The 27,516-nt window shown below is 40.2% G+C and overlaps 1 protein-coding gene and 2 long non-coding RNA genes across 3 annotated transcripts in view; 1 reads left to right on the top strand and 2 right to left on the bottom strand.

Annotated features, from left to right (window-relative positions):
* Window positions 1-393: 393 nt before the first annotated feature.
* Window positions 394-14,952, bottom strand: LOC119238509 (uncharacterized). Its single transcript, XR_005123593.2, has 3 exons — window positions 14,815-14,952; window positions 12,367-12,448; window positions 394-8,154 (listed from the first exon to the last, which is right to left on the bottom strand). It is a non-coding gene; the product is annotated as an uncharacterized LOC119238509 (long non-coding RNA).
* LOC129146755 (uncharacterized) lies at window positions 14,933-26,791 on the top strand. Its single transcript, XR_008553923.1, has 3 exons — window positions 14,933-15,039; window positions 23,403-23,547; window positions 26,025-26,791. It is a non-coding gene; the product is annotated as an uncharacterized LOC129146755 (long non-coding RNA).
* CHP1 (calcineurin like EF-hand protein 1) overlaps window positions 23,930-27,516 on the bottom strand; it is a 36,195-nt gene continuing 32,608 nt past the window's right edge. The window contains exons 6-7 of the mRNA XM_037502249.2: window positions 26,065-26,187; window positions 23,930-25,927 (exon numbers count right to left, since the gene is read on the bottom strand). Coding sequence (XP_037358146.1) covers window positions 25,874-25,927; window positions 26,065-26,187 — 177 coding nt within the window. The 3' untranslated portion in view covers window positions 23,930-25,873. The remainder of the gene's footprint in view (window positions 25,928-26,064; window positions 26,188-27,516) is intronic.

Raw genomic sequence — 27,516 nt, 5'->3', positions numbered from 1 at the left:
GGTTTTTGTTTCTATCCATCTGACAACAGCCAATTCGAAAGAATTTTGTTAACATCTACTTTCTCAAACTTGAAAAAGCTCCTTTTCTTTCCCCTGAATCAAGAAGGATGTCTTTAGTGTTAGAACCTCTTTGGTTAGGTCAACATTTAAATATTCCCTGCAATATTTGTATCATTGTTGTATTTTGCTCACTAGAGCTTTATCAGAAACTACACATTTGTTCCTAGGCCTAGCATAATGTTGACCCCAAAAAAAGAACTGAAGAATGGACTGTTTAAATGGGATGCCTCTCTCTCCAGTGGCTGCCTGTTTTCCAGGACAGTACATACCAGCAACTGCCACAACTGTTTCAAGAAACCTGGGGGCTGTTTTTTTTACCCCCAACCTCTGGGGTCAACGTAATTCAGGACATAGCCCTTTTCCCAGTTCCACAATTTACTACATTAGAAATTGCCCATTCTGCATAACAAACAACACACAGTGACATTTCAGTGCATCCTCAGCCCATGCTGCTTTATTGCCAAAATACACACACATACACACACACAGGTGCAGAGTTTCCATCTCATAAAGTTGTTCCCTTTTACAACAAAGAATAAAACTTCTAAAATTCCAAGATGCATAGATTAAAGAGCAAGCTGCCTTTTATACTTTAAACATTCAGTGAAAAATTTTTTAACATTATCAGTGGTGCAGTGGAGGATACCGAACAGCAAGAACAGTGAGGGACTCCTGTACTTACAGGAGAGTAAGTAAAACTAAGTGAACATTAATATTTTCTTCATTACAAGTGGTGGGTTGCTTTAGGGTGAGCACAAAAACCACTATTATTTTTAAAGGCTGATGAGAATATATTCCAGGGATACCCTTACTGTGGGAGAAAAATGGCCATCTTCAAGCCACGCATGACTTTTTGAAAGCTGTTAGTAACTTTTATCTAAGTGCGGATGCGTTCCTGAAGAAATGTTTGCTTTTCCAATATTAGTATTTTTCTATGCCTTAGTAGAATGATAGAGAAGAGCGTTTATGACTCTCCTTAAATCTTACTGGTGTCATTGGCTGACAGATAAAATACGTGGCAAAGAGAAAATCTGCAAATGGGATGCATCTCACTTTCTGTATTTGAGTGGGTGCCAAACTCTGCAGTGAAGTCTGTTTCACTTCCCAAACCCCCAGAAAGTTTCTATTCCACTTGACCATTTCCAAAGGTGTTGGGGGTAAAATCCCACAACAAAGAAAATGAGATTAATTGGGGGGAAAAAGACTTATCAGTCATAGAATAAAAACTCTGGAAACATTTACATGAAATCAGTTTAATCCTGAATTTTCTTCTATGTAGATGTCATTCAGACAATGAATTCCATTTGTACATTATTTGTCAGGACTATTTACTGGTGTTAATTCAATCAAGAATCTTCTAAAAAAAATTTTTTTTAAGCTACCCCAACAAACTGATATTTTAATCAAATAAAAAAACAAAAGGCAAGGTTTTTCTTTTTCCCCTAAAATGGGAAAACCTGTTACTGTTTAGGGGGTAGCAATAGCTTTTGGTAACAAGTTACACAGTCTAACCAAAATATCAATAATAAACTGTTGCTAAAAGAGACCACAAATATAACCTTTAATGTAATAGTATAATTAAAAATAAAACCAAATCACTGATGTGTCTATTTTCAAGACTATTTCCACAAAATGGACCAGTCTCCTTTGTTGCAGGGATCAATCATGACTGCTAGATAACAGGCCCATCCACAACAGTTGCCTAACTATCTGAAAATCCTGGTGAACATTTGAAATATGCGTATCACCTCAATTTACTTCCAAGATAACCGTTTTAAGAGATCTAAACTTAGGCCGCATGAAACATCACATAAACCCCTTATGATTTTACATACCCACAATGGTATTCCCTACTTTCCCACCATTTTTGAAACTCTGCACCTTTCTGATTTTTAGAGCCATAGCAGCTTATTTATTAATTCAACATGCTTAGTTTGTGCCTTTTGTTTTTATTTTATTTTATTTTATTTTTTTTTGTGGGACCCTCGCCAGTGGCTGGGGAATTGAACTGGCACTGCAGAGGCTGCAGGCAGCCTTGCAACCGCCACCAGGGGAGGCCCGCCTTTTGTTTTTAAACATGCTTGGGGACTAATGGAAACAGGCAAGAGATTAGAGGGTGAGCATTATAATGCTCTAATCCTGATAATTTGAATGTCTTTTGGTTGCCCCTGTTTATCTTTAAGCTCCCATTTTCAATGGAAGATCATCTTTAATTACAAAAAAATTCAAACAATAAATTCAAGCTATTGGTATAAGTCTCTATTGCTTCATTATTAATAAATGCATATGTATAATTACTAGTAACCACATTACACTGGACATTTTCAATCATGCATTAGGATATTAGTAAGATCAGAGTTATAGGCCTGCCGCTATTGCTTGTATTTTGAACCAGACCCAGTTTTAATAAACATGCAGATTAAATCTCTAGATTCAGAGGAGTTAAAGGAAATAATGATACATGCAAAATTTCAACCAAAAATGTGTGTTAAGCGATTGCAGGCAAGTGTTCCACATCTATCACAATGCTGCATCAGAATAGAGGTACAAAAATCACACGCAAAAAAGGTTAAGATTTAGGACCACTATTGAGTGACAAAAGGCTTAATTGCAAATCCCGGTCCTTTGGATAGAGGATGATGTAAAAACTCTGGGAAAAGAAAGAACTGAGAGATGTACAGTCTTTTGGAGCATTTAAGTTTTCCTGGCCATTTACTGACAGCTATAGCATAGAACAACATAGGTGGTTTAGGGGTGGTGAAGACACTCTTAGGCAGAATTTCTGATTCATATTAATGAGCATTAACTGCACAGCTCCCTTGGGAGGAGTTTATGAACAGCAGAACTAATACAATGTAAACTCAAAGTCAATGCCCTGAAATGTATCATAGCCCTCTGCTTTTGAAAACTGTTGGCCAAGGGATCCTTCCAAATATGGTATAATCTATAGCCAAGCAATGTTCTGAATAAACTAGAAGCAATTTGCTTGCATCAGCAGCACCATGAGAATGTAAACTCCTGGAGGCCAAGGGTCTCTTCATATTTTGCATATCACAGGTACACAAAGAGTAAACATGAGACCACAACACTGAGGAGTAATTAATCGCACACTTTGAGACAACAAACACTTGTAGCACATTTTAGCATTTAGAACTATGAACGTGGCTGTTAAAGTCAATCTTTCATTGTTCCAAGTAACCAAACTTTTGAATCACCGTAAGTGGCGGTGTCCTCCTGATTGTGCAGATGTTGAATATTGCTTGGTTATTCCAATGTCTCCAATACCAACCTCTGGCACAGGACATTTAGAAGAGCTATATAATCAATTATTACAGCCTTTCTATCATTTGGAGTTGCCATATCAGAAAAATTGAAGAAGCACCATCTCCTTAGATCCACTCATCTTCCAATCCCCCCACCTCTCCACCCCCGGCTGGGAAAGCAAGGGATCATAGACCTAATAATCTTTTTTTTAGAGATCTTCAAGGTGCTAAATGGCCAAGATTAGCATGAGGTAAAAGGGAATAAGAAGTCATCCTCATTCCACTATTATATCCTGATGTGAGCTGTGTGATTCTACAGATCAAATTTCTCATTAAAGTAAGCACTCACAGGCCACAGACCTTGGCGCATCTGTTAGACAAGATTAGAAAGAAATGAACAAAACCAACAGACTACATTTGGATATTATCTCTTTCAATCCTTTGCTTTACATCTTTAAATCATAATTCCCCTAACCGAACCAGTCACAGGCTTGAGAAAAAGCCAGCTATTTAAGTTCTGGGAAAAATCCTAATTATACACACACAACTAACTTCTCCCTTTGAAAAAAATGCACTCAGGAAATTAATGAAGATGAGACAACAAAACAAAAATTATATTGTTCTATAAATGCCTGTTGCTAAAAGAAACATAAGCAAAACCCCCATACCATGGCTTCAGTGGGCTTACATCAGTAGGAGTACATGTTGAAGCACTAGAAAAGTTTAGTTCAAAGGCTCTAACCCTCTGCTTTAGGAAACAAGGGCTTTATCCTTTTACTTACCAAAAGTTGGAATTTCTCACACAATGATATTCCCATATACATTCATAGCTTTAAAAGTATCTTTTATATGCTCTTTACCCAGAACATCTTTTTCCTTTTGTGAGACTGTGTTGATCACAGAGCCCCACAAACTCAAGTAGTAATACTCTACTGTACAACCTTGCTAATGCAGTTTATTACACATACAAAATTGTTATTGCTACTAAAATTCTACCTCTTGAAAAGTATTGGTTCATTTTATGGCTTTTTTTTTTTTTTTTTTGCAAAAGAAAATATCCTTTTCTATATACTGTGCTATTTTGTATTCATTACCTTTTCAGAGGTATTTTTAAAAATGTTCAAATGCTTTTCAGAAATGGATTCTTCCAGGCACTAAACTACTTGAGCTAAGAGTACAACTACTTTAAATAGACTGTGAGAACCTAAACCTGGGTCCCTGGAGATCTGCTGTCCAAGAGTCTGTTTGTTTAAACTTGCCTCTGCACATACATATTAAAATAGTTTTGCATTTCCTGTCATGCTAACTGTAGAATCGTCAATAAATCCTGAACTCTGGTACTGAGATCTAAAAATCACCTCAGAAAACTGCCATTTCCAGTTTCTCAAGGCAGCTTTTAGAGGTAGGAGTTTCTTTTCTATATAAAGCTATCTTATACTTTCAGAACAAAACAACTTTTATTTCTACAAGGAAAATAGAAAAAAGTGAAAGCTGTCTGAGGTGGCTTACTATACCCAAGCAAAAGAACTAGTTATTACATGGCAACCTAGGTAGATGCCATCAGCTGTGTTTCCAATCTCATTAACAAGGTCTGGAATCCCATCAATATACAATTCTGCATATTTGTAAGGAAGAGCCCATGACAAGCTAACCTAGGACACTAAACTACTGAGCAGTGTTCTTCCATGAACATGTAGCATGCTGCGGTAGGAAACCTAAATGATCTACAGATTAAGAAAGACTGACTTAAGCAATTAACATAGCATCTCAGTAAGACATGCAAAACATAATTTCTTGATGCAAAAGTGGAAAATAATAAGCCTAGAGGACATACAATGTGAGTAACGTAAGAACAATCTTACCTAAAACTAAGAGCAAAGCAGAATCATACGGGGTCTTGTTTTGAGATTTCACAAGACAAAGCCAACTGGTATTCAGCGACCTCATGGAAAGATTACATATCCTCAAAACAGTATTTTACATTGTGACCCCACATTTCTATTCATAAATGAGTCTTTTTGGCCTTAATCTTCCCCCAGGGAGAATATAATGGATTTAGATATTTATGAAAAAAAGGTCTAGATTTTCCACTCTTTTTACACCACTGATTATTATCAATAATTCATCCTGAAGTTTAAATTTTTACTAGGTTCATGCACTAATCCCTAACATGGCACTACAATATGCTACCAAGCACTAATGCTTACAAAACTATACACATCTCAAAATGGAAGACATTGGTGATTTTGTTGTTCTTAAACAACTTGTAACATTTGTCCACAAGTATTAAAATATACATATATATATATTTCTATTGCACATACCCCGTTTTTGTTTAACTTTTTAAAAGAAAAACTGCCAGCTGACATGGATGAGCAAAAATAATGGAAGCAGACACAGCTACAGATTGAGGCATAGTCCTGGCCAAAGTGATAGCTTTTGTAATCTAGGGGAACAAAATCGACCCCAGGAAAGTATGTAGATATAGTAAGCAAACATTGGGCAAATACAATTGGAATATACCCATGTTGTTTAATGTCCTCTGGTGATAGCCATGGAAAATGCAATAATAATTTGAAAGAGAGCAGTAAACAGCAGTTCTCCTAGAAGTGAAATGAAAAATTTAGAGCAACTAGAGAAATATAGAGAAAAATATAGAGCAGTCTCATACATATTCAGTTAAGAGGGTGAGACCTGGTTTCACTGGTGCTGACGGTATAGGTACCCTATTCCCCTGCCAAGTGATCCTACCCAAAGAGTTGCCAAAAGAACATGGGGAAACTAGGTAACTTGAGAAATACAAATTCAGGCATGATATATTTTCAACACACCAATGGGAACTCATGTATATAGGCTCCATTGTCTTGAACAACTCCAAAATACTGAAAACATCAGGAAGTGGATGGGAAGTCACTTAGAGAAAAGCTTAAATTATCTTTATCCAAAGTTCCTTTCACTGAGCTTTACCATTCAATAACTGCCCTCAAAGGAAACTATATTTTATCTACATTCAGTAATTATTTTACTAAAAAGCTTTCTTATGCCAATTCAAGTCAGCCAATTTGACTAATCATTTAAGAGTGATCAACTTTTCCTTTGGTTGTATACTTGTCAAATATTGGTAAATATGACCTAAATTTTCAGCATAAAAGCATGCATGGTCTTGGGCAAACATTCCCTAAATCACAGAGATGATCAAAGACTTTTCTAAATTTCAGCTAAGAAATTTAAATTCCTTTTCTACTCACAAAGACATAAAGATTTCATTCTTCCTATGTAAAGACCTGACGCTTTATACACTGGACCTCTGTTGATGTGGAAGCAAGGGTAGTTTTACACTAGCCTGTTCATATGGAGTAAGTTTTAAGGTAAGGCAGTTCATGTTCCTTACTTGAACTTCTTTTGTTTGTTTAAAGTTTTAAAGACTCTGAATTTCTTCTCAGTCTATAATGACCCAATCACAAGTTTGGGCAACACTGCAGCTGGGCAATGTTGGGCACAACATTGGGCAACATTGCAACATTGAATGAAAAAGCTCAGTTCCAACTGGGGAAAGTTACCTAATTCCACCCTTTCAACCTAACATTACACCTATTGCCTTAAAAATAAATCAAACATTCAAAAACCCATCTTGGGTCAAAGAAAAAAAGTTACTGATGATTTTACAAAAACTGGAGCTATAGAATATAAAATGCCATAAGTCAGATGGAAATTCAGTAGGCATTTTTGCTTTTTCTTAGAAGAAAGGCATTAACTCATTTTCCCACACTCCTCCAATGTCCCAAGTTGAAGACAGGCCACATCATAGGATTCATCACATCTTCTTAACAGGAAAACCAATATGCCACTTTTCTTCTAGTCTCAGCAAGTGGAAAACCAAGTCTCAAGTTCTATGTAGGACTCCACAAAAAAGAATGAAGTAATTTGAAATATAGTAGTCTCGCATCCTGCGGAGTTGAGTGGGGTTCCATCACTGGGTTCAAATCTGTTTTGTTTTCTTTTACCAACCTCTCACTAAATCCCCACATGTATTCATAGGGTTAGCATATGTACAATGTAGTCCTCTCTTAAAAGAAAGAAAAAAAAAAAATTTAAAAAGTAACAAATGTCCAAAGACTTCCGAGAAAGAAATCAAGAACAGCTTCCTTCTCCAAGAGAAATTCTCTCCTCATCCAAAAATGTGGATTTCTACCTGTAAAAACTTATATTTATAGTTACTGTGATTCACTCACATATGAAATTATCTTGTCTTTATGCTTCTTTATCACATCAAAGGTTTTATTGCAGAATTGGAAGTTGTTCTTATACATTAAATCTATGTCACAGGATGAACCGTGTTTACATATAAATGTAATTTTTAGTATCGCTTTCATTTTAAATTAGAACACATTAGGAATTTGCTGTGCTTATCATGATAGTGGCTGAAACTGGAAGACATTAAAGCAAAACAAAACCCTGATGTCATCCATACTTGCTGCTTATTTAGTCTTCTTGTTTGGAACAAAATGTAAAAAGTTCACAAATACCATCATCTCAGCACCTGCTTCAAATTTAACATCAGCCTGCAGCTTGCAAAACAATTTCTTTCCAGTTTAACAAGAAGCAGAAGACTTGTCAGTTGTTTCTTTTTTCCTGAAGAAGTTGGCAGAATCACTGTATCCTAGGGGGTTTCTGTGTTGCATCTGAGCATTGCAACAAAAAGAAAAGCAGCATTTTCCATTCCAAATCATGGAGGTAAAATGTAGAGAAGAGAGATCCACATTTTAAGAACAGAGAAAGTGGCCAGATAAAAGAAGCAGGACCACCACTCCTGAAGACAACATAGAAATACCTGGAAATACAAAATAAAAACAAGAAGATTAAGACAAGTATTTGTCTTCATAAGCTTACTTTAAAAGATAATAATTAAAAACACAGAGAAAATATTTTTGAAAATATTTTGTGTTTTATATATAGTCTAAAAGCAAATGTCCAAGGCCCTCCCTGGTGGCACAGGGCTTAAGTCTCAGTGTTCTCACTGCTACAGCCTGAGTTCAATCCCCAGCCATAGAGATAACCCACATATGACACAGCAGACCTCTCCTGTCTCATCCACTGCTTCCCTTAGCAATGTATTTCAGCAGATCCACCTGCTCTGCTCCTTACTCTGTCTCTGCTGAATCGTCTCACTTCCTGTACAGCTGGCCTACAAACCAGTTCTCCTATGCAAAAAAAAAAAAAAAAAAAAAGAATTAAAAAGAACAGAAAATGTCCAATTAGAACAACAAATTTAGTATTGTTGTCAGAAAAGCAGAAAGGGTAAAGGAAAAAAAAGCATGATACAAAAAAGTTAAATTTACACAAATTTCTTTTTTTAAAGATTTATTTGTTTATTTATTTATACAAAAAGAAAAACAGCATTTTCCATTCCAAATCATGGAGGTAAAATGTAGAGAAGAGAGATCCACATTTTAAGAACAGGGAAAGTGGGTACAGTCAGAAGCGCGGCAGAGTGAGAGAATTCACCAGAGCCAGAGCGGGGAGCAGAGCAGGCAGACTGAGAAGTACACTGCTGAGGGGTGCAGCGGGCGGCAGGAGAGATCTGCGCGCCATGTGGGACCCTCCTCCGGTGGCCGAGGAGCAGCCAGGGATTGAACCGGCGCAGCAGAGGATGCGGGCAGCTTCACAACCCAACACTCAACCGCTGCGCCACCGGGGAAGCCCAACACAAAATTTTTATTACATAGAGAATTACACATCAATTTCCTCTTATGTACACAAATTAATGTACTTCAAATATTTACAGCCATGAAATGATTCTATAAACCAAGTATTTAAAAATAGTATTGTGTACTCTAAATTCCATGTCTAAACACACAATACTGCAAATCATATATATCATCTTACTCTGAATTACCTTCAATTACTTATGACCAAAAGTAACCATAAAAAATTTAAAAAAAAATAACATGTACCCATGATCACCAAATACCAGCATGTAAAAATATGAGCAGTTCATTACTACTGAACAGAACACCTGTTAAAATGCAAATATTTGCAAGAGTATATCAGATGCAGGGCTTCCTCGGTGACGCAGCAGTTGAGAGCTGGGTTGCGAAGCTGCCTGTAGCCTCTGCAGCGCCGGTTCGATCCCTGGCTGCTGGGCGAGGGTCCCACATGGCGCACAGACCTCTCCTGCCGCCCTCTGCTCCCCTCAGCAGTGTACTTTCAGTCTCCCTGCTCTGCTCTCAACTCTGACTGGTGAATTCTCTCATCCTGCCACGCTTCTGACTGTACCCAGTGCTTGTATAAATAAACAAACAAATAAATAAATAAATAAATCTTTAAAAAAAAAAAAAGTCTATCAGATGCAAAAGGGCACATATCTAATTCCACTTACATGAGGTACCAAATTCATAAGACAGAAAGTAGAAGAAAGGTGATTAGGGGCCGAGAAAGAGTGGGTAAGAGTTACTGATAGTAGGTACCAAGTTTCTGTTCTGGTAATGGGTACACAGCAATGTAAATATACTTAATGCAACTATACTTTAAAATGATTAAAATCTTTTTTTTAAAGATTTATTTATTTATGCATAAAGAGCTGGGGTACAGGCCAGATATGTGGGAGGTGAGAGGACCCATCAGAGACAGATTGGGGAACAGAACAGACAGACTGACCAAAATACACTGCTGAGGGGAGCAGCGGGCGAGACAGAAGAGGTCTGCCTTGTCATGTGGGCTGCTTCCTGGCTGGCGACTGAACTTCTGCTGCAGTGGCTGTCGGACAGCTTCATAGGTTGCATCTTAACCCATTGTGCTACCAAGGAGGCCCCAAAATAATATTTCAACCTTAAACTGAATCTGAATAATCTTTTCTGGATTGAACATAAAGACAGTTCTGATTTAAAATATAGAGAAGGCAAATATAAATTAATTTAGAATCAAATCAGGAGGGAGAGAACTGAAGAATGAGCATTAGTTGTAAAAGCAGCAGTTGGAAATAAGAGGAAAAAATACATTAAGTCCACAGATGGCCTTTAGAACCCTGTGGGCCGTTTTATTATATAAACTCACTCCGGCTAATTGAAAGCTTGTACCAACCACTAAACTGTTCTGCAATTCAATTCTACTGGCAAGATAATTGGCAGTAATGTTGAGAGGGACAGATATAAGCTAGCTCTTTCCAGAAGTAAATATGCTGAAAGAATTCTACATAAACCAAACAAGCACCAAAGCAACTTTGAGAGGAGAACCTTTTCTTTCTTTCTTTTTTTAAAAGATTTTTTATTTTTTTTATTTATACAAGAACTGGGGTACAGGCCAGAGGTGCAGGGGGTGAGAAGATTTACCAGAGACAGAGTGGGGAGCAGAACAGACAGACTGAATGAAATACACTGCTGAGGGGAGCAGCAGGTGAGTCAGGAGAGGTCTGCTGCGCCATGTGGGTCACCTCCCTGGCCAGGGATCAAACTTGTGCCTCAGTGGCTAATGGGCAGCTTCATAGGTTGTGTCTTAACCCCTTGCGCCACCAGGGAGGCCCCGAGGAGCACCTTTTCTTAAAATAATCTATCCAGGTTCTTTAAAAAAAAAAAAAAAAAAAAAAAAGAGTTGATTGGTTGATTGATTGATTTATACATGTAAGAAATGGGGTGTAGGGGCCTCCCTGGTGGTGCAGGGGTTAAAGACACAGTGCTGTCAAGCTATCAGCAGCCACTGCAGCACCAGTTCAATCCCAGCGGGAGCTGACCCACATGGCAGACCTCTCCGCTCTCTCGCCCTGCTCCCCTCAGCAGTATATTTCAGCCAATCTGCCTGTTCTGTTCCCTACTTTGTCTCTGGTGAATCCTCTTACTCTCCGCACCTCTGGCCTACGCCCCAGTTCTTGTATGCATAAATAAATCTTCAAAAAAGAAAAAAAAAAAAAACCTGAAACTGTACCCATTAAACAATAATTTGACTTCCCCCCCAACAGGCCCTGGCAACCAACATTATACTTTCTGTCTCTCTGATTTTGACTACTACCTTATCTAAGCGGCAGGCAAGAGTTTAATCCTTAAAGCAGTTGCACACTGAATGATTTCCACATAATACAATCAAAATATACGATTAAATTGGTGTTAAGGGACTGAACTGTGTCCTCTCCTTGTCTTAACCCCTGGTACCTCAAAATGTAACCTTATCTGAAAATACGATCATTGCAAATGTAATTGGCTAAGATGAAACCATACTGGATTTGAGTGGCCCCTAATCTAATCTGACCGGTGTCCTCATAAAAGGGAGAAATTAGAACAGAGACACACAAGAAGAATGTCACGTGATGACCATAGGTATGATGCCATAAACCAAGGAACTACCAATATTTAGCAGAAAGGCTGATCCTTCCCATAGTGTCCTCAGAGGGAGCACGGCCCTGACAACACCTTGATTTGGGTTGTCTCATCTCCAAAACTATTAGACAATAAATTTCAGTTGTTCTAAGTCACCCAGTTTGGACACTTTCTGGCAGTTCTAGGAATCCCATACAGCAACCTACCTATTTTGAAAATTATTGTAAATTACTAAAGCAGGTATCACCGTCTTGTTCTTTAAGAACAGAACCCACTTTACATTTTTATTAAATTCAGAAGATACCAACACTTGACACTAACCAGACTCATACATAGGGATATTAAGGGTTTACTGAAAAATGTTAGAAATTAAGGATGAAAATATCAAAATATCAATATTTATCTATAAATGTAAATGCATATATTCTAAAACTCACTGGGTAAAATTTATATTTTAAAATTTATATTTTAAATTTATATTTTATCCAGTTGATCGTCAACCTCATTAAACTTGTGTCTTTTTTCTTTCTCCAATAAAAAGCACTGGTTTGGGCAAATATTTTTTTTTACTTAAATGTTGCTTTTGTTGAAAATAAAAATGATTAGCTTAAATATCAACAATTTAGTCACTTCTGATGTTCATATCTATTAAAGCTAATGGTTTATTATTCCACTTCTATGTAGCTATTTTCAAGCTGCTTAAACAGTATTTGGAAGGATTAGTCACTATTACTCACTTGTCAAATCCTGAGTTCAGAATTTTTGTTTTCTTTTTGAGATGAATATAAAAGCACCTAAACCTCAAGGAAAATATTCACCCTGTGAGAAGGAAAAATAAAAAAGCATGTTACAGTAAGGATACAGCCCTCACTAGTGCTCAAAGCATTCTTGTGCAAACTCATTCAAACACACCAAGCTATTTAAAAAAAAAAAAATCACTATCACAAACTATTCAGAAAAAATGATAGAAAGATGTTACACTCTCTCTACACTGGCACTGGTTTTATAAAGATGTCAGAATCCTTTAAGTCTTTATGGAACACTGTCCACTTTGAGAATCTTGAGGAAGCTATCTTCTCCCCACAAAAGATTTTTGCTTTAGTGTAGATAACCACTCCCCTCTGTAAAGTAGGGAGAAAGGAAAGTTCTCTTCCTTTTTTCTCCCCCATTATCTTCTTTCTTCTACATGAAATGAAAAAACTGACAAAAGCAACAGAAAGATCTGATTTAGAAGTTCTTTCCTGGTATTTTCAGCGCTGCTAAATCCAGGGCAGGCAAAGTGGGTATCACAACATTCACTTACAAGGTGTCACTGGAACTGGACCTAACTAATGTGACAGTGTAGAGTATATGGTTTTCAGGCTTTTCTGCCCTCCTGCCATTAGGATTGCCTTGTCTGATGGGGCACCTGCATTTGTTACACTGTTAAAAGTTGTGTTGTTTACTTGTGTGGCCACGGCTCAGTACTGAGATAGTCACCAGGAGAAGCAGAAGCGAGAGAGGCAGGAGGGAGAAGGGGAGAAAGAAGGCCAGAGAAGCCCCCGGTTTGGAGGCCTCCTGTGCCCTGTTGAGTACCTGGTTCATGCACTACATGTAAAAGCTCAACAAAAACCTGAGAAAGCCACCGTGGGCTCCAGGACTCCTTTACCCTGGTCTACTCAGACATAGAAAACCTGCTCTGTGGCCTTCCCGCCTCTACAGACAGTTTTAAACAAACTTCATCAATTCAGAAACCTAGTAAGAGGTACCTTTCCCACAGAATTAAAATGAATGCGTGAACGAGGGGTTACAACAATCCTAACTGCAAAGACAGTATCCAGGAAAGTTAGACAAGACCCCAATACAAACGCCTGACAATATTATACTCTGCAACCCCACCATGTTACACAATTACATTCTAATATTGTTTCTCAAAACTATTTCCCATTCGTTATAGAAATAAGCAACCAGGGCCTCCCCGGTGGCGCAGCAGTTGAGCGCTGGGTTGCGAAGCTGCTCGCAGCCTCTGCAGTGCCAGTTCGATCCCCGGCTGCTCCCGGGCCACCGGAGGAGGGTCCCACATGGCGCGCAGACCTCTCCTGCCGCCCGCTGCTCCCCTCAGCAGTGTGCTTCGTCAGTCTGCCTGTTCTGCTCCCCGCTCTGGCTCTGGTGAATTCTCTCACCCTCCCGCACTTCTGACTGTACCCAGTGCTTGTATAAATAAATAAATAAATCTTTAAAAAAAAAAAAAAAAAGAAATAAGCAACCAAAAGTTGTACACTGACTCTTAGTTCTGAAAAACAACGGTGGAATCTACTGAGACCTAGTCTCGGCCGAAATGAATGCGCCACTGGGGCAATTATCAGGACGCACAAGGACAAAGCTGCTAACTCAGATCTTTAACCCTTTGCACTCCGAACCATTTTACGATATTTTGATTTAATTTCTTGTACCATTTCAAGATAAAACTTCGGGGAAACATGCATGTCTCAAAAAGTTGCGTTGAAATAACCTCAATTCCCCGTAATCACTAATAAATTGCAATGTCCCCTGAGAGGGGACATCCGAGTGATATGCTAGAATTCCGATGTCCCCTGAGAGGGGACAGCGGAGTGCAAAGGGTTAAAGTTTGAAAGGTGGGAGTGAGAACGAAAGGTAAGTAAAGGCAACAAGAGAACGTGCACAATACACATACTTCAACTCAAATGCCTGCAGAGAACTGGGTACACCAAATCTCAAGGTCAACGGGCCAAGGACACAAAACACTCAAGCTGCAGCAGGCTTGAACTGATACCAGAAACTCAGGCAAAACCGTTGGCACGAAGCCGGGAGGAGAGGAATTTAAGTCCATAAACGAAGATATTGTGCCCAAAACAAGCCGAGGACTGACGCCACTGCTCCAGGTATGTGTGTGCACGCGCGCGCGCACACACCCCCCCCCACTCCACCCCACCCCCCGTCCGTTTGCTTGCAAACACCCGCAAGCAAGCAGAAAGCACAACGGCCGCCTGAGGCAGGGCACTGCCAAGGCTGTGGTGACCAAGCGGGTTCGACACACCCCGGAAGATGGTGTGGCCGCCCTGGGGCAGGGCAGGAAGCCGAGCCCAGCCGAGCTGCTGGGTAGGGTCCTTGCACTCCCGCCTGCGGCCCGGGTTGGACTGCACCACCTCCTGCTCACCCCCCAGGCACAGGCTTTCTCCCCTTACCTTGTTCCGACCTACAGAGGCAACCAACCGTCCAGGGGCCTATTTGCCCCCGGCCCAGAGGCCGGCCCAGCCCCGCGCGCCTCACTCCGCCATCTTGTGCTTTCCCCAGTCTGCCAACCCTGCGGCCGCTGCTCCCACAAGCCCCGCCCCGCCGCTCTTGCTGAGCACTGATTGGACAGCCGCTTGCGCAAGCGCACTCGCCTTCCGTTGTACGTTGGTGGAAATGTAGGTCAATCAAGGGGCTAAGCCCGCTTTTTGATCCCTATTTTGTCGCATTGGGTCCTAGGGTTGAGGTAATGGGGAAAACTGCTTGTGTCATTTATTTGTTAGGAGTGTATAATTATTTCTGGTGGAGGCTTAGGGTAGAGAGTTGGGGAAGGAGGCATCACAAGACCAGAAACTGGAATTGGGGTAGAAGTGATCAGTATCATTAACCAGCTATATGAGTGAAAAATCCCTAAGCCCCAAGGGGAGATATGAGAATTGGTTAATACAAAGGACTGCTATAGAAAATATCTGTAGGCACAGACCACAGGTGGGGATATGGAGATTGAGGGTCATTACGGAGAATCACCAGTCCTTACAAATTAACCCAATCACAAGCTAGAAGTGGTTCATTTAATAGATAACAATTTCATAAAGGAATGAACACCTCCTCCAAAAAGGATCACTATATCAGAAAAACTCCTTCTGCCCACTTGTGTCTGTGTGTCTTCTTTTTTTCTAATGAACCTGCCTTTTCAGATATAACTGTTATAGGACAGGGAGAGGGGCAGCCCAAGCCCCGCAAACCTGCCCATTCTAAATGGGTTCTGCCATCCGCCGCATCAACACAAAACATATGAGACTTTAATGGGAAGGATCTTTAATAAAACTAGGAAACAATACAGGTAAGGCAGAGTCTAGTTTCTAAATGAAGCACCCAAAGTTACCCGTCCCCTCGTGGGTAAAAGTCCATCCATATGGGATTGGCCCAGAGCAAGGCCCCAAAGCCTGCCACAAGTCTAAAGCATCTTCCAGTGGGGACCCACAGAAAAGGGTCACAAACAACCAGACAAGCCCGGAAGGAAAAGAGCAAAATCAACATCAAGATAAAAGCTGCCATGGTCACCTCCCCACGGGTCTCACCCACATCTGTGTCACCCAGTCCACGACCAAAAGACAAGCGCAGTTTCTTTACGTGTCTCTAGGCTCCATGCGCCTCCTCCAGGTCTCCTGGCTCCATCCTGCTTCTTCCTTCCTCAGTCTCTTCCTCAGCTTCTCCTCTTCCTGCTCAGCTCCACCCTCCCTTGGGTGGGGCAGGGAACCTCCCCCTTTCCTGGGGACCACCCTGTTACATAACCAAACGTCTTTGTCTCCTTGGCAAACTCGCCTGTCACTGAAAGGGAAACTCTGCTGAAACTTTTCTCAGAAGTAAAACCAAGGACCCCACTCACCAAACCCCAATTTCTCATCAGAACCCCATCAATTTCCACTAGAAACTGTCACATCCTAGCAAAATGATCCAGGTTAGGCTGCATGACTGCATGACTATTTAAAGTCAGCGTTAGATTGAACTATACTAATAATTTCATCTCAGATCCCAGGTCTTCTCATCTGGGTTTAAATCCTTGGCAATTTAATCACTTCAGTTTCTCTTTTTTTTTTTCCTTCCTGACCCATTTCAACTTAAAGGACCCAAATGTTGGATTGCTGTTTACAACTCTGGTCAATACATGAAAGCAGGATCGTCACTTTTCTTTATGGGCCCTTCTGACAGTTTTGTTGTTTCCTACATCCATCTGCAGGGCTCTGAGAGCCTCTATTCAGCATGGAGGGTAACTGGGGTTCCTCTTGTGGGGTGTGACAAAAGACCAGGAGTAGACTATTAGGGAAACTCAGTGTTTCCTAACACCATAAGGCTGTCATCTGGTCCACTCCCTAGGAGTACTGAATCTTATAGTTGCATGTCTCGGAGCTCCAGTTTCATTAGTCTTCGATGAGGTAGAGGAATTTTATTTTTACAGAAGCTCCTGATAAAGGAGCATCTACAGGAAAACCTATAGTTCATATCATACCTAACATTGAGACTTCATATTTGGCCTTTAAGATTGGAGAGGGACAATGACGCAGGCTCCCACCATTTGTATTCAACATCTGGAGGGTGTTGAGTATCTCTGGAGGGTGTTGAGTATCTGGAGGAAGTGATGGGTAATAATCTGGAGGTTGTTGGCAGTGCCAAAAGGCAGGCAAAAGGCATCTAGATTGGAAGAAATAAAACTGCCTTATTTGAAGATGACATAATCCTTTGTAGAAAATTGTAAGGATATGCACACACAAAAAGCAAAAATTGAACTACTAGAACTTAAATGTTTAGTAGGGCTTCAGATACAAAAATCAACTATTTCTGGGTACTAATATAAAAAATTAAGTCAATAATGCCATTCATTCAAGAATGAAATACTTAGGAAAAAATTTAATGAAAGAAGTATAAGATTTATATACTGAAAACTACAAAACATGTTTATTAAAATGAAGGAAGATCTAAATGAATGGAGACTTTACACACTGTCTTCAGAAACTGCGCCCATGAAATCAACTTTTTGCCAAAAATATATCAGGGGTGGCAGAATTTTGCTTCCCTACAGACCCACTTTGGAATTTCTCAGTAAGTTGTACAATTCAGAAGGTGAAGTGTGGGGTCAATATAATTCTTTTATTATGAGGGTTTCCAATTGCCTTAGTTGTGATACCTGGAGACTATTGTTGCCCTCACTGGATTATTTTGGCAACCTTGTCAAATATAATTGACCATAAATATGAGTTTATTTTTGGACTCACAATTCTAGTTCATTGCTTTATAGTCTATTATTATCAGTATCAGTGTCTTCACTACTGTAGCTTTTGAAATTGGGATGTGTAATTCCTCCACTTTTGTTCCTTTTTCAAGACTGCTGACATTGATCTTTTAGGCTTTTGGCATGTTTATTGAACTGCCATCTTCAAACACAACCCAATTTTCTCCATTTAAACAGTATGACTCCTATGGGAGGCTCAGTTAAATGCTTTTCTGAAATCAACAATGCTTTACCTTTCTCATTGATCTGACATATTTATTTATTTATTTTAAGATTTATTTATTTATTTATACAAGCACTGGGTACAGTCAAAAGCGCAGGAGGGTGAGAGAATTTACCAGAGCCAGAGCGGGGAGCAGAACAGGCAGAAGGACCAAAGTACACTGCTGAGGGGAGCAGCGGGCGGCAGGAGAGGTCTGCTCGCCATGTGGGACCCTTGCTGTTGACCGGGGATGGAACCGGCGCTGCAGAGGCTGCGGGCAGCTTTGCAGCCCAGCGCTCAACCGCTGCGCCACCAGGGGAGGCCCTGACATACTAATTTAATAAGCCTGTGTAATAAGTAAAAGGAGAGGAGAGGAGTCTGGAAGGCTTAATTCTCTGCCACATACAACAGTACCTTAGTGATCGTCAAATTCTTTTCTGACTCACAAATCATTTAGAGACCCATTTTAAAATTCTGCTTAGAAAAAAAGGTCAAACTGATGAGTGAACTGTGGGTCCCTATGAGCTGGCTACTTAGCTGGCCACTCATGGGCAACTGTGACCTATTCGCTATCTGCAAATCAGATCAGAACATTCCTTGACTACCTATGGAGTATAGCCCAGGTCATGAGGCTACCTATGGCGTAGAGGCCGTATCAGGGACACCGAGGCCGCTGTTGACCTGATTATGTGACTATCTCCATGGTGTTCTTGGGATAACTGCCTGTGATAACATACTTTGCTGACGCAAATGTCTCGATGTATGGTCACGATGTTCCCTTCGCCGTCCCTCGTAAAACTTTGTCCTCCATTCCTATCTCACCCTCCAGACCTTATTCCTTATGCCATTGTCGCACGATCAGCTTTTATTAGCCTGTATGATTTCAATAAATGGCACAAGAACTTCTGCTCTAGTAGCAGAGTCTTGCCTTGCAAACCTGCTCCATGACTGCTGTGTCCCTCATCACGTTCCCGTCGCAAAGCGGCAACAAAGTTCCTGTCATAACAATGGGCCATTTCTGTAATCTGCCCTTTTCCTTTTTGCAAATCTTGCTAGTTTGTCTCTTTTTGTTCTCTAACCATGTCCCAATATCTATGATATTTCTGTGATTACAGTTACTAAAATTGTTTAATTTCACAGCACAACTGAGGAGTTCACAGAATGCAGTTATCTGTTCAAATAGTTTGTATGCTATACCTGGTGTGTCATTCTGGCACTACATCTATCAGGAAGAGGCAGCACAAAATGCATTTATAGATTAGCACATGCACTCATTCTGCTAAAATTCAAAGTTTTCATTCAGAAATTGAGTTGGTTCTGAGAAAATATTTCATAAAATAAAGTTTTCATGGCCATTTTCCCCAACTGACATCCTGCAAAAGATATTTTAATAGGAGGCAGAAATTTTCTATTCCACTGTTGGTAGAGAAAAGACAATCCCTAAACTCAAGAAATTCGTTGTTGTGGAGAATACTTTTCTCCATAGCCCATAAAATTGTTTGCACATAAAATCCTCTAAAGTTATGTCACTACCATTTCTTTTTCCAAAGCAATAAGGAAAAAGATGTGACATCTGTATAAAACTACAAAGGAAATCACCGAGTTCAACCAGGACACAGGTATTGAGTCACACAGATCCAAGTGCAGGCTGCATTATGCAATAACATTGTTATTATTTTCTCTTATTAAAGTTGTTTTACCTATGTGTACTTCCATTGTACTGAAGCCTAAACTTTTTTTTAAAGATTTATTTATTTATTTATACAAGAGCTGGGGTACAGGCCAAAGGCGCAGGAGGGTAAGAGGATTCACTAGAGACAGAGCAGGGAGCAGAATAGAGAGACGGACCAAAAGCACCTCTGGGAGGAGTCAGAGAATAGTGAAGAGGATCATTCCTTTTAGAATGGAGTAAATAACTGACCTGATATGTTTATTTGAGTTATAAGCCAATCAAGGACTTGGTTTTGAGATGCCAAAACTCTGAGTTGAGTTGCCAAAACTCAGTCATTGCTGAGGGGAGCAGCTGGTGAGATAGGAGAGGTCTGCCGTGCCATGTCGGTATCTCCATGGCCAGCTGGGAATCGAACCCATGCTGCAGAGGCTACGGGACAGCTTCATAGCGCTGCAGTCAACCAGCTGCGCCACCAGGGATGGAGCCTAAACTTTTTAACAGCAGCAATTTTTCTTGATGGCTTTAGGTGTTTACTATAAACCCACATTGTGATGGCTTCAGAGGTAATGACCTGCTTAAGATTATTTAGTCTACTCTGGTTTGTCTAGTGGGTTATTTATTTTTCTTAAAATGGTCTCCTCATTTGTCATTGCCCTATGGGTTGTCAGCATAAGCTTTGCAGTGTCCCCATTAATAGAACTACTTCCAATTGGTTATGGGTTGAATGACCAAATCATCCAACTGGTTAGGATTGTTTCTAAAGAAATAATATGTGTATGGTGTTCTACAAATAAGAGATTTTCCTGTGAATAAAACATTGAAACTCTGGCTAATGATGCTTGATATCTATTGTAGGCCCACATTTCTTCTTTGATTAATTTTTCTTTTCTTCAGACACATTCAGGTATTGAATATAAAAATTCACCCATCTGGTTTAGTTCTCAATGGGACTACAAATGGTGGTAGGAAGTGTCAGGACCATGTCTCCAAATAAAGAGACTTGCTAATTTTAAGGAAAGATCAGAATCCAGTGTTTAGAAGGCTAAAGAATATATAGAAGGTAACTAAGAGTTTTGGCAACTCAACTCAGTTTTGGCATCTCAAAACCAAGTCCTTGATTGGCTTATAACTCAAATAAACATATCAGGTCAGTTATTTACTCCATTCTAAAAGGAATGAGGCTCTTCACTATTCTCTGAATCCTCCCAGAGCTGTTAAGGAATAGCCTCAGTACTTCACAAATTTACCAGGTAAATCTTCCATCACTGCTTGGTATAGAGAAAAAGAAAAAGAAAATCTCTAAATTGGAGTTTCCACTAAACTAGATGTTTAAAAGCTCTTGTTAGCAAATATCAGCCATTTTTAGTTAGAATGGCTTGACTCAAAGCTCAAAGTAATGTGAATTTGGAAAATTTCAGTTCACTGATGATGACTTCCTTCTAAGTAACTATTCTCTCAATATATGGGGAGCAGGGAAAATATCTGATTTGTAGCATAAGAAATCCAGTTTGTAAAGATAGTCCTCTCAGGGGTGTGTCTGCAGTAAATGCTTGCTCTACATTCCAATCAACTCAGGTATACAAGTCACCTTTAAATACAAAGACTGGGCCTCCCCTGCTGGCCCAGGCGGTTGAACGCCATGCTGTGAAGCTGTACGCAGACTCTGCAGTGAGGTTTGATCCCGGCCTGCAGGCAAGGGTCCCACATGGCATGGCAGACCTCTCCTGTCGCAGCGGCTGCTCCCCTCAGCAGTGTATTTTGTCAGTCTGCCCGTTCTGTTCCCCGCTCTGTCTCTGGTAAATCCTCTTGCCCTCCAGAACATCTAGCATGTACCCCAGTTCTTGCATAAATAAATAAATCTTTTAAAAAAATTTAAAATAAAAAAATAAATACAAAGCCTGACATGACTCTAAAATCAATTTGAAAAAAATCAATGGCCATTAAGAATACTCTAAAAAGAACACTCAGGGTAAAGAAGAATAATTTGATTGCAGATATAAGTATATGATCAAACTTGGACCTTGCAATCCCACTTCTGTAAACAAAGAGTTATATGTTGAAAGGTATTCATTGTGTCATTATTTTCAAATGGATAAAACAGGAAACAGTAAGGCAAAGCTTTTCTACTTGCTAGATGGGGTGCTGCCTGATTCATGATTTACTAAAGCCAATTAGATCTCTAAATTTATTTGGATGAATTTTTTTTTAACACCATTGAAAAGCAAAATAATGTAGAATGATTATTAATTAGATCCTAAGGAGGTAATAGTGGATGAGACCCAAAACATAACAGGGAGGGTGAGTCTTGAACAGGAGGAGCTCATTATCACACAGTGAGAACAAAGGGGAAAGGATGGATTAGAACGCTGGTAAGTTTTAGCACAGAGCAACAGAAAGTTACAAGAATGCCCAGTATATTGCTCTCATCCTCTTTCTCTCTTTTCTCAGTATGAAAATCAAACTTCTTTGCTGAGAATTGAGATTAACTCACAGCATAGTGGGTTCAAATAAAAAGTAATAAAAAAAAATAGGATGAGCAAGAAGAGAGAACTGATTAGGAAAACAGGAAAGAAAAAAATTGGAAATAAGCAAACAGGGTAATGCATAAATACTACATCAAGTTGGTAAACTATTATGTAACCATTATTGTAAACTAGGAATGACAAATACAAGGAAATAAAATTTTTGAAAGTTGACATAATCTCATGATTCATTTATGTTCAAATATATAATGCATGGATAGATGAAAAAAGAGCAAGGGTAGTAAAACTGGCAAACTGTATTTAAATGCAACATTTCTATAATTTTACAGTATTCTTATTTTCTTCAGAGACTGGTAAACCTATGAGCATGGCATAGATTCCACCAAAATAACTGCATGGCCACTACACTGATCTTATACTTTCTCCAAATCCTAACATTAGACTCCAGATAAAGCAAAGCTGAAACACCATGCAGGTTATTTTGAATGGACTTTTGAGACAAGAGAAATGTGAAGAGGGTAAATGTTAAAATTTTTAAGACTGATCCATAGAATATGAAACCATCAACAAAAGATCCCTCATGTTCCAAAACATTCACAGCAGCACTATTTACAATAGCTAGGGCATGGATGCAGCCTAAATGTCCATCGACAGACTTACTGAATCAGTAAGATGTGGTATGTACACCACATGGAGTAGAGAGCCATAAGAAAGGATGAAAGGCAGCTATTTTCAACAAAGTGGAGGGGATTTGAGAGAATAATGTGCAGCAAAGTCAGTCAGAATGATAAACCAAATACTGGACACATTTACATAGCAGACAATTTGATAATATAAAAGAATTTTCACAATCTAGTGGACATTAACAAATATCCTGAGGGCTCAGACATTAAGGAGCGGGGAGGGACAGGGACAAGGGGATACAAGAAATGGTGTAGGGGTAGGGGATAGATTTATAAGACTGATTTCATTGATTACTGCTTTGAGTCCTGTGTTGTGCCAATAAACCTTAAAATAAGAACTACTTGTACCCTATATAGACTTAACACTCACTAAAGGTAGAAGATATGAGCTGACCACAGATGTGTATCCACAGCATACAGCAAGCGAAAGGGAGTGAGGGGGTCAAACAGGGAGAGAAGAACACAAGGGACTATGGTGATGGGTCCACAGGTGATAGGGTTATGAGAGAACTGTGGGGCCTATACCTGAGGAGAGAAACCAATTACTATACAAAAATGAACAATGATGTAAGAATATTAAAAATGAGAAGATATGGAAAGGTATGTAATAATAGCTGGGTACAATGTGTCACTGAGGTTGTATATTCATGAGGATGTGGACAACTTAATAGGTGAGAGATTCCCCATTGGTAGGCCTTTTCTATATTACAGGAAATCAGGAATCATGGAGAGAAATGGAATCCTACCTGGAGTCAAGTGGCTAAGGCTGACAGTGCTGGCCCCGAGATGAATGCCTCCACCTCCTGTGTCCAGGCAGCAGCACAGAAGACCCATTTGATAGCACAGACATATATCTGTAAGGGAGACACTGTGATTTCAAACATGATGAAGGGGGTTGAGTTACTAAAACTTTTTTTTTTTAAATCTTTTTTTTTAAGACTATTTTTTTTTTAAGATTTATTTTTATTTATTTATATAAGCACTGGGTACAGTCAGAAGCGCGGGAGGGTGAGAGAATTCACCAGAGCCAGAGCAGGGAGCAGAGCAGGCAGACTGAGGTACACTGCTGAGGGGAGCAGCGGGCGGCAGGAGAGGTCTGCGCGCCATGTGGGACCCTCCTCTGGTGGCCATGGAGCAGCCGGGATTGAACCAGCGCTGCAGAGGCTGCGGGCAGCTTCGCAATCCAGTGCTCAACTGCTGCGCCACTGGGGAGGCCCTGAGTTACTAAAACTCTTATAAAACACATGGACAAAGTCAAGCAAGTTATTTATTTTAACCACAAGTATTTATTGATGGGTCAAAGAATACAATTTTAATGGAACAATAAGGCACAACTGTGGATTAAAACAGTTTGCTACACAGCCAAAAGGAGGAAAAAGCCATAATCTTAGGACCTTTAAATACGCAAGTCAAGGAGCCTCTGAAGTATCTTTCTAACAGATCAGTGTCAGACCATTCTTCTTTTTTATACAATTCTTATAATACATCACTTTATCACAAAGTCAGAACGATACTTCATCAAGAATTCCTCAGCCATGTGGACTTCCATCATCCAGCCTGGCTACTCCTCTATTTCCTACTCTTCCCAAGCTTGGAATTTTTCTTTCCCCCAGCAACTCCCTTCCTAAAGTATTATGTATACACATCTTGGACAGTCTTCCAAAGCAAGGAAACAAGCAAGCAAGCAATGAGTCAGAGAAAGCCATCCAGGGGCAGATATAAGGACGAACAGACTCATAAAAATAGACATTAGGATGGAAACAGCCTGATTCGAAGAGCCTGTATAAGCTGACTTAGGCAGAGAAGTTGCTATGGCTCATACTAAGGCCTATGATATCACCTCAGGTTGTGCCACCGGTGCCAGTTTCCCTGTTTCTAAGGGATCAGCAGTAGTCTAGGAGTGGAGTTGGTAAGTCAATGTAAGCAGGCTGCTAATGATATGATACATTCAATGCTTTGGACCTCTGTGAAGAGCTGACTATAGCTTCCAGCATTAACGTTTGCCGAGTGTGAAATCCATAGAGAATTTTGTGCAAACTTCAAGACACTGAGGACAATCTTTAAATCTCCTGGACTGGGATAAGTTAGGCACTTCCGTAACACTAATGTGTTTCCACTACTTGGAAATGTGAAGTGAAAAAACATTCCAGGGCACATAACACTGAGGCATAAATCATGCTGCAGAGGTGGGAACACACGAGGCTTTCACGGTGCCCAGCTACCTTGTTCAAAAAGCCATGAGCAAGTCCCCAAACATCCTGTCACAGCAGCCATTCTGGTGGTGACAGTGTCCCAGAACTAACCAAACCTGCAGGCATATGGCTATTTTCTGAAGAATCAACACTGCACTAAGAAGATCCATCATGTAGGTACATATGTTTAGAATCAGAGGCCAGAGGTAGAGTGACCTGGGCAAGCCACCTGAAGACTAGGCTCTACACCTCTCGTCAAGGTCACCACCTTTACCAAACATCTCTAACCAACAGTCCTTTGATTACCAAGCAGAGTGCAGGGGACCAAGAGATGGTCACATTCTTCTGAGAAAAGTCTTGGTTACCGAAAAGCTCCTAGAGATGCAATCTCTCACAGACCCATTCAAGAGGAAAGGTAGATGAAAACTGCCAGACCACCAAGCTATCCTGTCAAGTCAGGAATACACTTAACAAGCATAAGTGGGGTGCCAAGTAAACAGAAGGAATTGAAGCTTAATAAAAATCAGGGAGAATGAAAAACAATGTGATTGCAACATTGGATGACAGAGAAGTAGAAGCAGAAATCAAGGGACACATTAAAAAGGAGGAAGGAGCATGCTGAAGCCAAGCTGGAGGGAAGGCAGCCTGGCTACAGTCTACACCCAGTGAAAGCTTTGCTGGCTGATTCTTGGCATGATTCCCTCGCTCATTTTCTCAGCCTACACGGACATGTGGCATTCAGCAGCAGCACGGGGGAGATAACTGACGAGTGATAGCAGACAGAAGTAGACCGGATGTACCATTCTGTAATGCCCTGTTTATACACCAAAGGCAGGTTTGTGGTGACGAACATATTTGGGGTTGTCATGCAACAGCAATAGTACTTTGGGAGAAGGGGACTGATGGGATGGAGGTGGGGCTGGTGGATGGGAGGACTCTCAAGTTCCAGTTCTTAAATACTAGAAAGCAAGGAAGTTTGGTCTCAGTCCTTCAGTGAAGAAATCGGATGCTCATTTTCTGTTCTACGTCCACCTTCTCCAAAACCTGGGGAAAAAACCCAATTATAGTTATAAAGGTCACAATAGGAGATACTGTCCTAAATACTAATCTGAATGTTCATTTCTCCCTTCCTCCCATATAGCACAATTAAATTTTTTCAAACCAAGAGGTGACAGACTGACCTTAACAAATTCTGTGAAAGATATGGCGCTATCTCCATCCTGATCGGCCTCCTGGATGGTCCTATCTGCAATGCTGCCCAGCTGTTCATCAGAGATATTCACTCCAACCATCATGCGTAGCACCTGCAGGACCAAGAGCCAGGGCTTAGGGGTATTTCCCTTCAATGAAAGATAAAGCCACCCCACCCTCTTTCCCTTGGATATCCTCACACATAACAGGCAGCAAACTGAGACCCTTATCTTCTAATCTAAGTCATCCCACATGACGATGTGAACAGAACTCTCTGGCAAGCAAGAACTTTCTGGATAGGAAGGCACAGTATCACTTGGAAGAGTTCTTTCCTTTTTGCACTTCTCCATTCTTCCTGACCAGGAGGTAGCTTTGATGCCCAATGGCACAGCAGCCATCCTGAGACCAGGAAGTGAAAGTCTTATGTGCTATGGAATAAAGAAGCCTGGTTCCTAGACATCATGTGGGCACTGTACTAACCTCGACAATCTATCCCTAGATTTCTTGTTGCTCGAGAAAAACTAGTTCATTATTAGTTTAATGCAGTTTGGTAGGGGTTTTCTGAAATCCCAGTTGCCTAAGATGGAACATTAACCTAACTATTCCTAAAGTGTAATGAAGAAATAAAGGTTGTTGGAAGGTTAAATACTAAAGCTCCCTTTCCAGAGAAATAATAAACACATTGAAAGAAGGCTGTGAGAACTACAATAAAGAGAATTTAACCCCATTTCACCACGTGTCTCAAATATAACAAAGAAACCACTTGCTCTAATTCTACTAACATCTTTAGGGTGTGAATATACTTTGAGAATTGTTTCCTCAAGCAAAATAAGCAATTCTACACCATGAGACTAAGCCATTATGAAATGGGGGGGACAGGGTGCTTTTGTGATACCTCCTTTCACTTAAGTTTTTTTTTTAAAGATTTATTTATTTACGCATACAAGAACTGGGGTATAGGCCAGAGGTGTGGGGGGTGAAGGGATTCACCAGACACAGAGTGGGGAAGAGAACAGGCAGACTAACTGAAATACACTGCTGAGGGGAGCAGCGGGGGAGACAGGAGAGGTCTGCTGTGCTAGGTGGGTAGCTCCCTGGCTGGCTGGGGATTGAGCTGATGCTGCAGAGGCTACAGATAGCTTCACAGTGCTGTGCTTAACCCCTTGCGCCACCAGGGAGGCCCCCCATCACTATAGTCAGCTCCCTTTGTCTTCAAAGTTAAGAACTAAGCTTTTCCACAGGAGTAAAAGCTCTCTAGCTCAGCTGTTCACAGACTTCCTTTCCCTGATTCATTTACATGCTTCCCCAATTTTGTGAAATAAATTTGTAAAAACTAAATTACAGGATTTTATGAAAAGAAAAAAAGATGAAATGATTTGCATCTACACATCAACACTAGTAACATAAAAAAAAAACAAACCACAATTTCCCCAGGTGATTTG

This window comes from Talpa occidentalis, unplaced genomic scaffold, assembly GCF_014898055.3.
Source record: "Talpa occidentalis isolate TD23 unplaced genomic scaffold, MPIMG_talOcc4v2.1 talOcc4.11, whole genome shotgun sequence".
Taxonomy (NCBI): Eukaryota; Metazoa; Chordata; class Mammalia; order Eulipotyphla; family Talpidae; genus Talpa; species Talpa occidentalis.
Note: the sequence above shows the minus strand (reverse complement) of the source record. Positions and strands in the feature narration are given on the sequence as shown.